This window comes from Montipora foliosa, chromosome 3, assembly GCF_036669935.1.
Source record: "Montipora foliosa isolate CH-2021 chromosome 3, ASM3666993v2, whole genome shotgun sequence".
Taxonomy (NCBI): Eukaryota; Metazoa; Cnidaria; class Anthozoa; order Scleractinia; family Acroporidae; genus Montipora; species Montipora foliosa.
This window is the reverse complement of record NC_090871.1, coordinates 54,976,013-54,988,512: the sequence shown is the minus strand read 5'-3', so window position 1 is coordinate 54,988,512 and position 12,500 is coordinate 54,976,013. Positions and strand designations below refer to the sequence as shown.

At 41.0% G+C, this 12,500-nt stretch overlaps 1 protein-coding gene across 2 annotated transcripts in view; it reads left to right on the top strand.

Annotated features, from left to right (window-relative positions):
* LOC137997679 (protein NLRC3-like) overlaps positions 1–12,500 on the top strand; it is a 23,289-nt gene that overhangs the window by 10,770 nt on the left and 19 nt on the right. Inside the window, exons 7-13 of one of the 2 annotated variants that reach the window (XM_068843816.1) lie at positions 2,411–3,666; positions 3,989–4,063; positions 4,689–4,772; positions 4,878–4,937; positions 5,714–5,788; positions 6,218–6,289; positions 7,110–12,500. The exon at positions 7,110–12,500 is cut by the window's right edge and continues 19 nt beyond it. In XM_068843816.1, the coding sequence (XP_068699917.1) occupies positions 2,411–3,666; positions 3,989–4,063; positions 4,689–4,772; positions 4,878–4,937; positions 5,714–5,788; positions 6,218–6,289; positions 7,110–10,036 (4,549 nt within the window). In that variant the 3' untranslated portion in view covers positions 10,037–12,500. The remainder of the gene's footprint in view (positions 1–2,410; positions 3,667–3,988; positions 4,064–4,688; positions 4,773–4,877; positions 4,938–5,713; positions 5,789–6,217; positions 6,290–7,109) is intronic. The other variant, XM_068843817.1, reaches the window with a different exon arrangement.

Here is a 12,500-nt window from a genome sequence, read left to right as displayed (position 1 = left end):
CTCTACCACACCTACAACCTACTGCCGTGGTTTGCTTGACTACCTCTTGTCAGGCTGCAAACGATCTTTGACTTGGTTTCAATCAGTGTGCGGCACCGTAGGCGCTACCAAAGGTGCCGCGGTTCAGTTTAGCTCAACGACAAGTCCGGGTTGAGAAGAAGTACGTAAGCAAATGACACTCCTGGAAGAAGTCAAGCTAGGCACGCTACTCCATGTGGACAGGTCGTACTATTTTTACAAAGCTCTTCCATCGGATGAAATTGGCGATACCTTGGCACCGTTCAATGTGTCAGTTGCTGAGTACACAGAATTTCAGTAAAATCGACAGTGGGTTGACTGATCTCCAAAGAGATTCTGCTACCCGTAGTCACCCCAATAGACCGAATGCATAAATGGCGGCCAAAAAAAAATTATTTATTCGTTTGCATGTACTAAATACAAAAGAAATGTTGCTTGAGAGCGAGGCTAGTGAGTCTAATTAGCACATAAACAAAAGAATATTTTTTTTGGCCGCCATTTATGCATTCGGTCTATGGGGAGCAATATGACGAATGTATTGTTTCTGCCTCTCAAAAACCGCACACCCCTGAGAACATGTGACAAAGTCAAAGGATTTACAAGCTCATGGAAAAAGCACCAGGGAGAGATATGTTCAGGTTTGACCCTAATTAGATGCACGTGGATGTCAATAAGCGTCATGAAGTGTCCTCTTGCTCTTCTCACCAACTTAAACATCACGCGTGTCTCGGAATACAGACAATTTATGGCACAAAGTGTCCCCCAAATGTTGCTCTTTAAGTAAAGATTAACTGCTGCATTTACCCAAAGCTAAAAATAACGCTAACCATTATCCTTATCCTATTGTTGAAAATAGGTAGCAAATGCGTAGACTTAAAGGGATACTTCGTGTTGCATGTCACAATTGAGGGTGCATCTAATAGCCCACTTCTGAAAATACCATAATACTCTTTGTCCCCCAAATTTTGAATAAGCACTGTTTTTGTTTTCTCTTGGGACCATTGCAAGTCCCAAGAGAAACTGGAAACAATGCTTATGCAAATTTGGGGGGACAAGCAAAGAGTATTATGATATTTTCCGAAGTGGTCTATTAGGGTCAAACCTGGACATGATTGCCAGGGAGTAGCAAATATTATTTCAGCAAGGTAAACCCTTGAGTTAATTGACAATTGTTTTAAAGTTGAGTTCCTTTAAAGTACGGCGTGTTGCACATCCCTTGCTAAACATTCTTAACATTCGCGTTTCGTTTTCATGTTCAAGGCGTTTGTCGTGTTTTCAGCCTTGCATTTAGTGTTCTTTTGTGATTAATAAATAAATGATCAGTTTGAAAAGTTGAAATTAAATAAATGAACACTTTGGAACGTCGAGATAATGTTATTGTAGTCAGAAACAGAAACACAAAAAGGAAACCTAGGACCAAGATACCCGAAGACCCACAGACCCAGAGAACTTGCGACCCCGAGACCCACAGACTCCAACCCAAAGACCCAGAGACCCAGATACAGAGAGACGCTGAGCCCTGAAACCCAGAGACCCTGAGACCCTGAGACCCTGAGAGATCAATAGCACTCAACCTATGAGACACTACAAGGCTAACTGTTACTTGAGAGACCATTCATGACGTTACTGGTTTGTTTTACTCCGCACATAAGCCAAAATATTTGCTGTCTAGTTTTTGCCTTCAACCCAACCGCGAAACCTTTTCTTTACCCAAGTATCTGGAGACACGCAAATTTATCGAACCTTTCTTTACCGGCGTTTCGCATTGAGCTGCACGTTTGTGGCTGAAAAACTCTCATTTGGAAATTTTGGCAACCAAACCGGACCGTCTAGGGTAACAGTATTGCTTAAAACACCATTTAATTGACGAGTTTTTGCCTTCAACGTACGCTGTGCTAAATATATCTCCTTTAAACGGTGTATTGGACTTAACATCTATTGGATTTTGCATTACACTTTTGGGACATGACTTGTATACATGTATTAAGATTGACTTTATTTGTAAACCCTATGATTGACTACAAAAACCATGTGCAACAATCTTTTAGAAAAATAAATAAGTGGTCGTTAGACCAGGTAAACAGCCGAAAACGTTTGGTTTGAATATTTTAATTTTTTTAACTTTTAGCCTTATACATAGAATATATTTTATTAAGCGAACATTATACATGTAGTATGTTACGTTTTTAGCTTGCAGGAAGCACTATAAAAAGCAAATCTTGTTAATTTAATTAGCCAGTGCTCAGAAGAAAAACCACTTGTTCCCAGTTATTAAGAAACTGCCTTTCCCTGGGCCTTTCTCGACATTCTATACTTCCTTCATTTACTGAGTCGCATTTTTGTGCCTCATACAATTAATGTGTCTGGTAATTTCTTTTGTGTGTGTGTTCAGGACACGGAATAGCTCTGGCTCAAGGTTCGTCCAGCCCAGTGCAACAGCGTTACCACCACACTTAACTATGGCGTCAGACTCATCGCAGCAGTCTCAACAACATGGCCCCAACAAAGTGCAAGTCACCATTTTGGCTTCTGAGTGGGGATCTAGTAAAGGCGGACTTTCCACAATCAACAGAGAGTTGGCCATACAGCTGGCCAAATTCCAAGAAGTCCAAATCACATACTTTTTACCGAAATGCTCTGAGGAGGATAGGAAAGTAGCTCTCAGCCATGACATAAAGATTCTTGAGGCAAAACGACTGCCAGGGTATGAAGAGCTGGAGAAGCTCAGCTTTCCCCCAACACATTTGGAGATTGATATAATTGTTGGTCATGGTGTGAAACTAGGTCACCAAGCGCAAGTTATTCGCAACTCTCACAAATGCAAGTGGATACAAGTGATACACACTGACCCTGAGGAACTAGGAATGTTCAAATCGTACGAGAATCCAATCTTAAGGGGCGAGGAAAAACACAAGGTTGAAGTAGAACTGTGCGAGATGGCTAATTTCGTTGTAGCAATCGGGCCTAAGCTGGCAGAGGCCTTTCGCAAATATCTCCGCTTTTGTCAAAAACATCAAGATGTTTTTGACTTAACTCCTGGTATTTTTGAGGAATTTGTCAGTGTTCAACACGTTCCTGAAGACGGAAAATACTGTAGTGTCTTAGTGTTTGGTCGTGGAGACGCTGAAGACTTCACGTTAAAAGGATTTGATATTGCAGCAAAAGCTGTTGCGGCATTACCTGAAACTAGTCTAATGTTTGTTGGAGCACCCGATGGAAAACACGAGGATATTGCAAAACGATTGCTTGAGTTTGGTATTCCCGAAAACCGCCTTAGGGTGAGAGGCTATGTGAAAACCCGAGAGGATTTGAAGCGATTATTCCATGAGGTGGATCTTGTACTCATGCCCTCTCGTACAGAAGGCTTTGGTTTGACAGGTCTGGAGGCTCTGTCAGCTGGGCTACCTGTGATCGTCAGCAAAAACTCGGGATTTGGAGAAGCTCTGAGCGATGTCCCATTTGGTTCTTCATTTGTTATTGACTCTGAGGATCCCAATGCGTGGACAGCAGCTCTCAAGCACATCTGGAACAAGAAAAGGCAGACAAGGCTTTACGAGACTAAGGTTTTGCGTGACTCCTATGGAACAAAATATGGCTGGTCTGAGCAGTGTGAAGATCTTGTCAAAAAGACGATCAACTCAGTTAATGGTATGAATTAGCAATGTATTTCAAACCCTTTATATAAAAATCGTTTCAAATCTAAATCTAGAAAGTTGGTTAACCGCGATCATGTAGACATCAGCAGCTGTGAAGGGCAGCTTTATAACTCAAAATTTCATGGAAAGGGCAGCTAAAAAGTAATTCACTAAGGCAGAAGCCTTATAACGCTGAGTAGAAAACCGGCTAAATACAGTCGAAGTCAGTATCGTATCGTGATAGTCAGCTCGAACTGAAAGTGTAAGATTACTTTTTTTTCTTTTTTTAATCTGTGAGCGATTCATGGGTTTTGCGCCTTAATTTATTTCAACAGATGCTCCCTGCGATCCTCAGATGTCATCAGAAGCACAAGGCAAATTAAAGAGAAAATCCCATGAGGACCGAAAAGGTAAAATCGTCAGGACTCTGGCTGGAAAGACAATTATTGTAAAATGCCCATTTACTCACGTGAAAAGGTGCGTTGGTTTCTTTGACTGGAAAAAAGATGATACGTTGTGGTCGCGTAAAAAGGAAGTTTCTAGGCATCAACGTCTCAGCGCTTCCTTATTTGGCCTTTGTGACGTCATATGCCTGTATATACGCTCAGTACACTTGAAGACAGTGATAACCACTGATGGATATGAGGACCACCATGAGCATTCCCTGAGTTTAAATTATGATAATCTTTCCAATATCCAAAAATATAATTATCGACCTTAGTATATCTCTTTGGATTATTTCTAGTGAGTATTTGAATCTTTCCTATGATCTTCTGTTTTTAAGGCCTTGGACAAAACTCGTTGGGAAATGTGACACACTACCATAAAATGGTCATTCCCTCATTTGTCTGTGTGATAAAAGATTAGCTTCTCTATACGTTTCCCCCTCCCCCTAATTTGCTGATAAGAGTTGTTGAGCTGGAACTAATGAGATTATGATTCAAATAAACTCGTATTGTGTATTCCGTTTATCATTTATGCGAATGCCAACTTACTGTAAAGTCATGTATGGGTTGTTGTATGTGATTGTTATAGATGTTTCCGCCAAGGAACAAACTCAGATCCTATTTACAAGTGAAAGCTTTCCATCTTCTTCTGTGGCTTCTCTTCGAACAGAAGGTATTATCACTTACTGCAATTTGACCATGTTGGATTCAAATTCACCCTGTTTTTTTCTTAACTCTGAGCGACTCACGTATTGTTCGCCATCATTTATTTCGACAGATACTTCCTGCGAGCCTCAGATGCCATCAGAAGCACAAAGCAAATTAAAGAGAAAATCTGGTAAGGAATAATGAGGACTTTTACAAGTACAAATCTGCTGTTGGAAGGACAGTTGTCAAATAGAGCCTGTTTGCTCAGGTGATAAGGTGCCTTGGTTTCTTTAACTGAACAAAAAAAGATCCTACTTTATGTTTCCGTTAAAAGAAAAAGGGTTCGATTCCCGGGGGATTAATTTCTAGACATTACCGTGACTGCGCTTTCTTTATTTGGCCCTTCTGACGTCATATGCCTATACGCTCTGTACACTTGAAGACACTGATCGTAACCACTGATGGATGTGGGGGCCACCAATGTCACCAATGTCACCAATGTCAAAAACATAATTATCGACCTAAGCACTTTGTAAATAATTGCAATTGTAATTTGTTTACTCACGGAACACCTTAAGAGCGCTCAGGAGCTCGTTCAACATGTGTCCGTGCATTCCGGATCAAACTGGAATTTGGCAGTGTTGGTTTTTCTGGAGAGGAGAATACCGGAGAACCCGGAGAAAAACCACTCGGAGCAAGGAGAGAACCAACAACAAACTCACATTGGTGGGAGGCGATTCCTTTCACCCCTGCGCCAGCCCTGTACCATCCCTGCGCCACCCCTGCGCCATCCCCGTACCACCCCTGTGCCACCTTTGCGCCACCACAAAGTGGTGTGAGCATCTTAATCTTTTCTGTGACCGAGTGAGCATCTTAATCTTTTCTGTGACCTTTTGTTATTAAGGCAAAAACTGAATTCTGCCTTCCACCCAGGTGTTTCAGATTTTTGCTTTTAAATATTTACAGATATCTCTTTCACCGATCATGACCTTTCACAAAAGAAAGGGAGAGGAAAAGAGGAAGAGTCTAAGCAACATTCAGGTAAAGTCGTCTAAACTGAAGCAAGTTTTAATCTGATTCTGAATTTGACTGACTGATGCTCTTTGAGTTAACGTTTTCTGGTAGTGGCTGATGTACATTCTGCTTGTGCAGCCTTAACGTTTTGCCGAGGACATCTTGCCAAACAAGGAAACCTAGACGTTCTTTTTATGTAGGTTGTGCAAGGACGGATCCAGGATTTTCCATAGGAGGGGATGCATCACTAAGGAATGGCGTAGCTGACTGGAGACATTGTTTTTTTTTGCAGAGTACCAGTTGTAGTAGAAATCCGCAGGTCATCTCAGGTGGGAAGGGTGGGGCGGGGGGTGGCAGAACTAGTGAGATAACGATTCAAATGAGCTCGTATCGTGTGAGCCGTTTATGCGAATGCCAACCTTAAGTCATGTGTGGTTTGTTATGTGATTTTGACAGATGAACAACGTCAGGTCCTATTTACAAGCGAAAGCTCTCCATCTTCTTCCCTGGCTTCTCATCGAATGAAAGGTATATGTAGCCTTAAATAAGTGCGATAGACGCAATTTGACCATGTTGGAAATCGACACGGAGAAAAAAATCATGCAATCTTAAAAATCAATATGTCCAAAATATTGCAGTAAAATGTGTTGCGCAAAAATGAGCAATTTTTACATATGAGCTTTTTTGCTCTGCCCAACGTGGTTTTAAAGTGGATTTATTACTTTATTATAATTGTCACTGCATTTCAATTTGAATATATTATTATTCCTGTAATATTGTGTTGGTTTTATGTTAACTCGTTCTCGTTTTAGTTCTTACGTCTAAGCACTGTGATACGCAAGCCTAACACTTATGCACGCCAGCAGAAAACATTATGTGGGAATTTTTGTATGAAAACAAACGTGGATAGGACAACAGGTTCATTTAGAAACTCTGCTTGTGTGTGTACCAGAAATGACTTGTAAAGCGGCGATACGTAGGAAAATCAGCCAAGAGGGCTTGCATACCACTGATACCTCTAAATTAACTCACAGGATCAAATTTAGCTTGTGATAGTCATTTTCCGACCCACCAGCTTTTCAGCAAATATATTTGCGTCAGTACATTCTCGCAATTTCTTCACGAAACTTGACTCGCACACTTCATTCGTGTGAATAATGAATCTTAATGTGAAGACCGATTACCTAGGAAATCGGTAAGCCAAGAATAGTCTACCAGAAGGAAGGGATGGATTTTCGCTTTGAAACTGGAAATCGTCTCTCACTCCTGAAAAAAGGAAAAGCTAGTAACTCTGAGTCAATCAACTTCTAAATTGACCCTATTTTCTTGGTGTTTGTTTGTTTTGCAGCTAGTTCTTCATGTCAAAGTGATATCATAGAATCCATAAGACAAATTTACCAAAAGTGTGAAGGGGTGGTTTGCCCAGTTCCTTGGTGTGAAGGGTTCAGCTTCCAACTAGAGAACATTTTCACTAGACTTAAGATAGTCGCAAAAGAAAAGACACGCGGAACGCTGACGAAAGAAATCACCAACATGACAAGTATTTTTACATCGCACGAAGATTGCCAACATCCACGGATTGTCCTAATTGAGGGTGAACCTGGCATGGGAAAGACGACCTACTGTCAAAAGCTGGCATATGATTGGGCAACTAAACAAGGCCGCGAATGGGACGAGTCTTTCCCAAGAGTAGAGGTGGTCCTGCTCCTCAGATGTCGTGAAATTGATTCTAGCATCTGGGAAGCTATTGACAATCAAATTCTGCCGGAAGAAATTGACCTCGAGTTGAAAGAAACGTTTTTCCGTTTCGTGCGAGAAAACCCTTTTAAAGTCCTGTTAGTGCTCGATGGGTTAGATGAGCCAGACCCTCAAAAATTGGCTGTGTATTTTAGTCTTATTCAAAGAAAGCTGCTCCCTGGTTGTCACATTGTTCTTACTTCTCGTCTCGAAGCAGGAAATAAAGTAAGACCTTACTCGGACACACTGTTGGAGATTGTTGGATTTACGAGAAGTGATGCGGAGTGTTTTATAAGGAAGTATTTTCGACACGCAGTGCAAATGGGAGAGAAGCTGATAAATGTACTGTGGCATCCGTATGATGCTGATGATGATGCTTACGATCATCAGCATTTAAAAGATGATGATGATGACGATGATGATCAGCATATTGACCGACCTTTAGCAGAACTGACAAAAAACCCTTTAAATACACTTCTGCTCTGTGTGCTTTTCGAAGATTTTGGCGGCATTCTACCAAACAACAGAACACAGCTGTACGTAGAGATTGTTCTCTTCGTTTTGAGACGATACGAAATGAAGAACCACTTACCAAGTAGTGGTAATGACCTTCTAATAGTTTACAAGAAGGAACTGATGACCCTAGGGAGAATGGCGCAAGAATCTCTTTTTAAAGGAGAGGGGCATTTCGAAGACGTCGAAGGGAATTTCACGGAAAGTCTGTTCATTAAATTTGGCTTTCTCTCGATCCAGGCTGGCGGTAGCAAGAGAACGCCTTGTTTCCGTTATAGCTTTTTTCACAAGAGTTTTCAAGAATTCTTTTCTGGTCTACATCTTGCTTTTTCCATCCTGGATGGAGAAATTGATAAGGAGTCAGTTCTGACTGACGAAAGATACTCTCGTGAACTAAATCAAGTTTTCATGTTCATGAGTGGAATCATAGCATCGCAATCCAAGGAAACGGCAGTTTCGATTGTGAATGGTGTTGCCTCACTTGTAAATGTGAGAGGCCGCAGATCTCCGCATCACCCAAACTTTTACCTGAAGTTGGCATTAGATGTCATAGGGGAATGTAAAACTTGCTCCGAAAACCTGTATACTAAATTAGCTTATACCTTTGGCAAAAGTCTTGATTTGACGGAAATTCGAACATACTTCGAATCACGTACGAGAATTGCTGCCCTTTTCCAGGCCCTTGCAGTAAACACCTCCCTTACTACTTTGAGATTGGATGACAACTCCATTGGTGATGAGGGTGCTACTTCACTTTCCCAGGTCCTCGCAGTAAACACCTCCCTTACTACTTTGAAATTGTCTGGCAACTCCATTGGTGATGCGGGTGCTACTTCACTTTCCCAGGCCCTCGCAGTAAACACCTCCCTTACTACATTGAAATTGTTTGGCAACTCCATTGGTGAAGCGGGTGCTACTTCACTTTCCCAGGCCCTCGCAGTAAACACCTCCCTTACTACTTTGAAATTGTCTGGCAACTCCATTGGTGATGCGGGTGCTACTTCACTTTCCCAGGCCCTCGCAGTAAACACCTCCCTTACTACTTTGAAATTGTCTGGCAACTCCATTGGTTATGCGGGTGCTACTTCACTTTCCCAGGCCCTCGCAATAAACACCTCCCTTACTACTTTGCATTTGTCTTCGAACTCCATTGGTGCTGAGAGTGCTACTTCACTTTTCCAGGCCCTCGCAGTAAACACCTCCCTTACTACTTTGAATTTGTCTTGGAACCCCATTGGTGATGAGGGTGCTACTTCACTTTCCCAGGCCCTCGCAATAAACACCTCCCTTACTACTTTGGATTTGTCTTGGAACTCCATTGGTGCGGAGGGTGCTACTTCACTTTCCCAGGCCCTCGCAGTAAACACCTCCCTTACTACTTTGGATTTGTCTGGCAACTCCATTGGTGCTGCGGGTGCTACTTCACTTTCCCAGGCCCTCGCAGTAAACACCTCCCTTACTACTTTGAAATTGTCTGGCAACTCCATTGGTGATGCGGGTGCTACTTCACTTTCCCAGGCCCTCGCAGTAAACACCTCCCTTACTACTTTGAAATTGTCTGGCAACTCCATTGGTTATGCGGGTGCTACTTCACTTTCCCAGGCCCTCGCAATAAACACCTCCCTTACTACTTTGCATTTGTCTTCGAACTCCATTGGTGCTGAGAGTGCTACTTCACTTTTCCAGGCCCTCGCAGTAAACACCTCCCTTACTACTTTGAATTTGTCTTGGAACCCCATTGGTGATGAGGGTGCTACTTCACTTTCCCAGGCCCTCGCAATAAACACCTCCCTTACTACTTTGGATTTGTCTCTGAACTCCATTGGTGCGGAGGGTGCTACTTCACTTTCCCAGGCCCTCGCAGTAAACACCTCCCTTACTACTTTGGATTTGTCTCTGAACTCCATTGGTGCTGCGGGTGCTACTTCACTTTCCCAGGCCCTCGCAGTAAACACCTCCCTTATACTTTGGATTTGTTTGGCAACTTCTTTGGTGCTCGTCCCCTTAGTTTTGACTCTCGCGTGAAACTGTGATGAGCATGATATTCTTTCTAAAGGTTTCAGTGTTTACATCGACGCCAACAGGATCATGACTCACAATAAGCAAGGACGACGGCGATTACGAGAACGTTGTTGTGTAAAAATGTTATTTCCTTTTACTGTAATAATTTTCCATGTCTCTCCTCGGCTTGGAAAGTGTGAATACACAATCCAGGAATAAAACTGATGAATGCAGTGTGGATATTTAGAGAGAAAAAAGTCATGTTCTCTCGTTCTCCACATGACCTCAAATTTGATCTTTCACGTCGTAGTCAAGACGAGAACGGCAAAAAAAATCTATCAAAATGTAAAACGCACGTGCAGGGCGTGCAAAGCTATTTATGGCGTTCTCGTAGCCGTTGTCGTAGTCGTTGCTTAAGGTCCCTATTGTCTTTTAGTGTTGTTGTTGAATGTTACGACTATCTCACTTCACCTTTCCACCCCTTATTTGTTGGTAAGCATGCACTGAAAGGTTAAAAGTCACTTTCTTGCTAGTGCGTCACGAGAAATTAAGGGTTACATACATAGAAATACACCCAGTTTTTCCCTTGTGATATGTTTCAGTTAAAGTGTTGCTCTGATAAAAGATCACAGTCGAGTCTTTTTTTTTCTTCGGATTTTGAAAGTGTGTTTGCGGAACACTTGACTGGCCAAATGTTTGGATTTTGCGGTCCGCCATTACTTACGTTCAAAAGTGACCCATTGGACATTAGTGGGTTGGATCTAAGGGTTAGGTGACGTTATTTACTCACTAGTTAAACGTTTCAGCGCGTGAATGCAGTTTACTATATATGCAAAACACAAGTTTAAAAGTCTGAAAGCACGAAACTCCCCTGCTGCATATCAAGTCAGCCGCGTACACACGCACTGTGACTTGAGTCTTTGACGTCATTTTCTCCTCTATCCAGCTCTCTCAAGAATTTAAAGTTGGTAATGGCAGACCATTTAAAAGGAAAATGTCAGTTAAAATCTTGAAATCAAAGCTTCAAACTTGGGTCACTTAGTGTTAAGTTAACGTAGTTTTGAAATCCAAAGAAAAAGAAGGATCGATTTTTGGTCATAGTACAACTTTAAGGTATTTTACATAAAATAGAAAGGAAGATGTGGTACTCAAGATGTCCGCATCGATGGTAGACAGCAGGCGCGCAATCCGATGACTTTTTATACTTCCGTCAGTTTTCCTTTTTGAATCTACTTCAATTTCACAAAGAACTCAAGCCGGTCAAATGCTAAAAGCGCCAGTTTCGTTGCACCACACTCTTTGTCTCTTTTTTAAAATAGACCAAGTCGGCTAACTCAGTGTTGTGCCCAATTGAGATCCTTTGAGAATAAAACGTTTTGTTCCAAGTATTTTCATATTATTTAAATGTGAATGCTACATTACCATGTAAATGCATTATAAATCCCGAGAGATTTGAATGGAAACTTTTCCCCTAGTGTATAAACGTAGTCTAAGAAATGTGTCTGTACATGAATGCTCTTTACAAGTTACTGTGATAATATCTAAATCACTTCTGAGCAAGTGTTTTTTGAAATACCTTTTTGGTGAAATTCTACTTTTCTTTGGAGCACAGTGCTCCTGAATATGTGAGAGCAGGATAACAAATGAATTTTAGTAGAAATTATTTGGGCAAATGTTAGTGTCAGTTGGGTGCTTTCATTTATGTTTCAGCAACACGTTTGTATTAAAAGAGATATAAGCACAAAACGATAAAAAAAGTGAAATTCGACGTTTCAGAGTAGTCATGACTCCATTATCAAGGAAAAAATTATATCAGATAATGCAAATTACACCATTTAAAGGGACAACAACACATTGATTAATTTTGTCAGGTCTCTTAGATACAAAGAGTGCTGAGGCTTTTCAGATTCAGGTTCAGTAATCTGATTCTTGTAAAATAAATTTATTTACATGCTAATAACAAATGAATTTTAGTGGCAACTATTTAAGGCACATGCTAGTTTCAATAGGCCATTCTCCAAATGTCAAATATTCAGCTTGATAGTGAGGCAGTGAGGACAAAAAAGATCGAAACACTATGGAATGAATGTGAAAAATGTTTACATATCATTCACTTTCCTTTGTCTTTATCCTCTAAACCTCTCTTTCAAGCTTAATTTTAATATATCCATAAAGGCCTATTCAATGCCTTAATTGATGCATCAATATGCACGTTAATGTTGTTAGGTCTATTAAGCTGCGAAGATTACTGCAGCTTTTCACATTCAGGTTTAACAAATCTGACAACATCCTTGTAGAGTAATTTATTAAGGTGTTCGCTTAAATGGTGTTTTATTGTGTATAAGCGAAATCTATATATTCCTGCGTTTTCAAGGCGAAACAAATAATCTTTTTTTGGTATCCTTTTTATGCAATTTTTCAAAGGTCTTATCAAGGAAATTTCTCGATTACTTGGCTTTGTGTAAATATGGTGTTTTGTTTACGAATT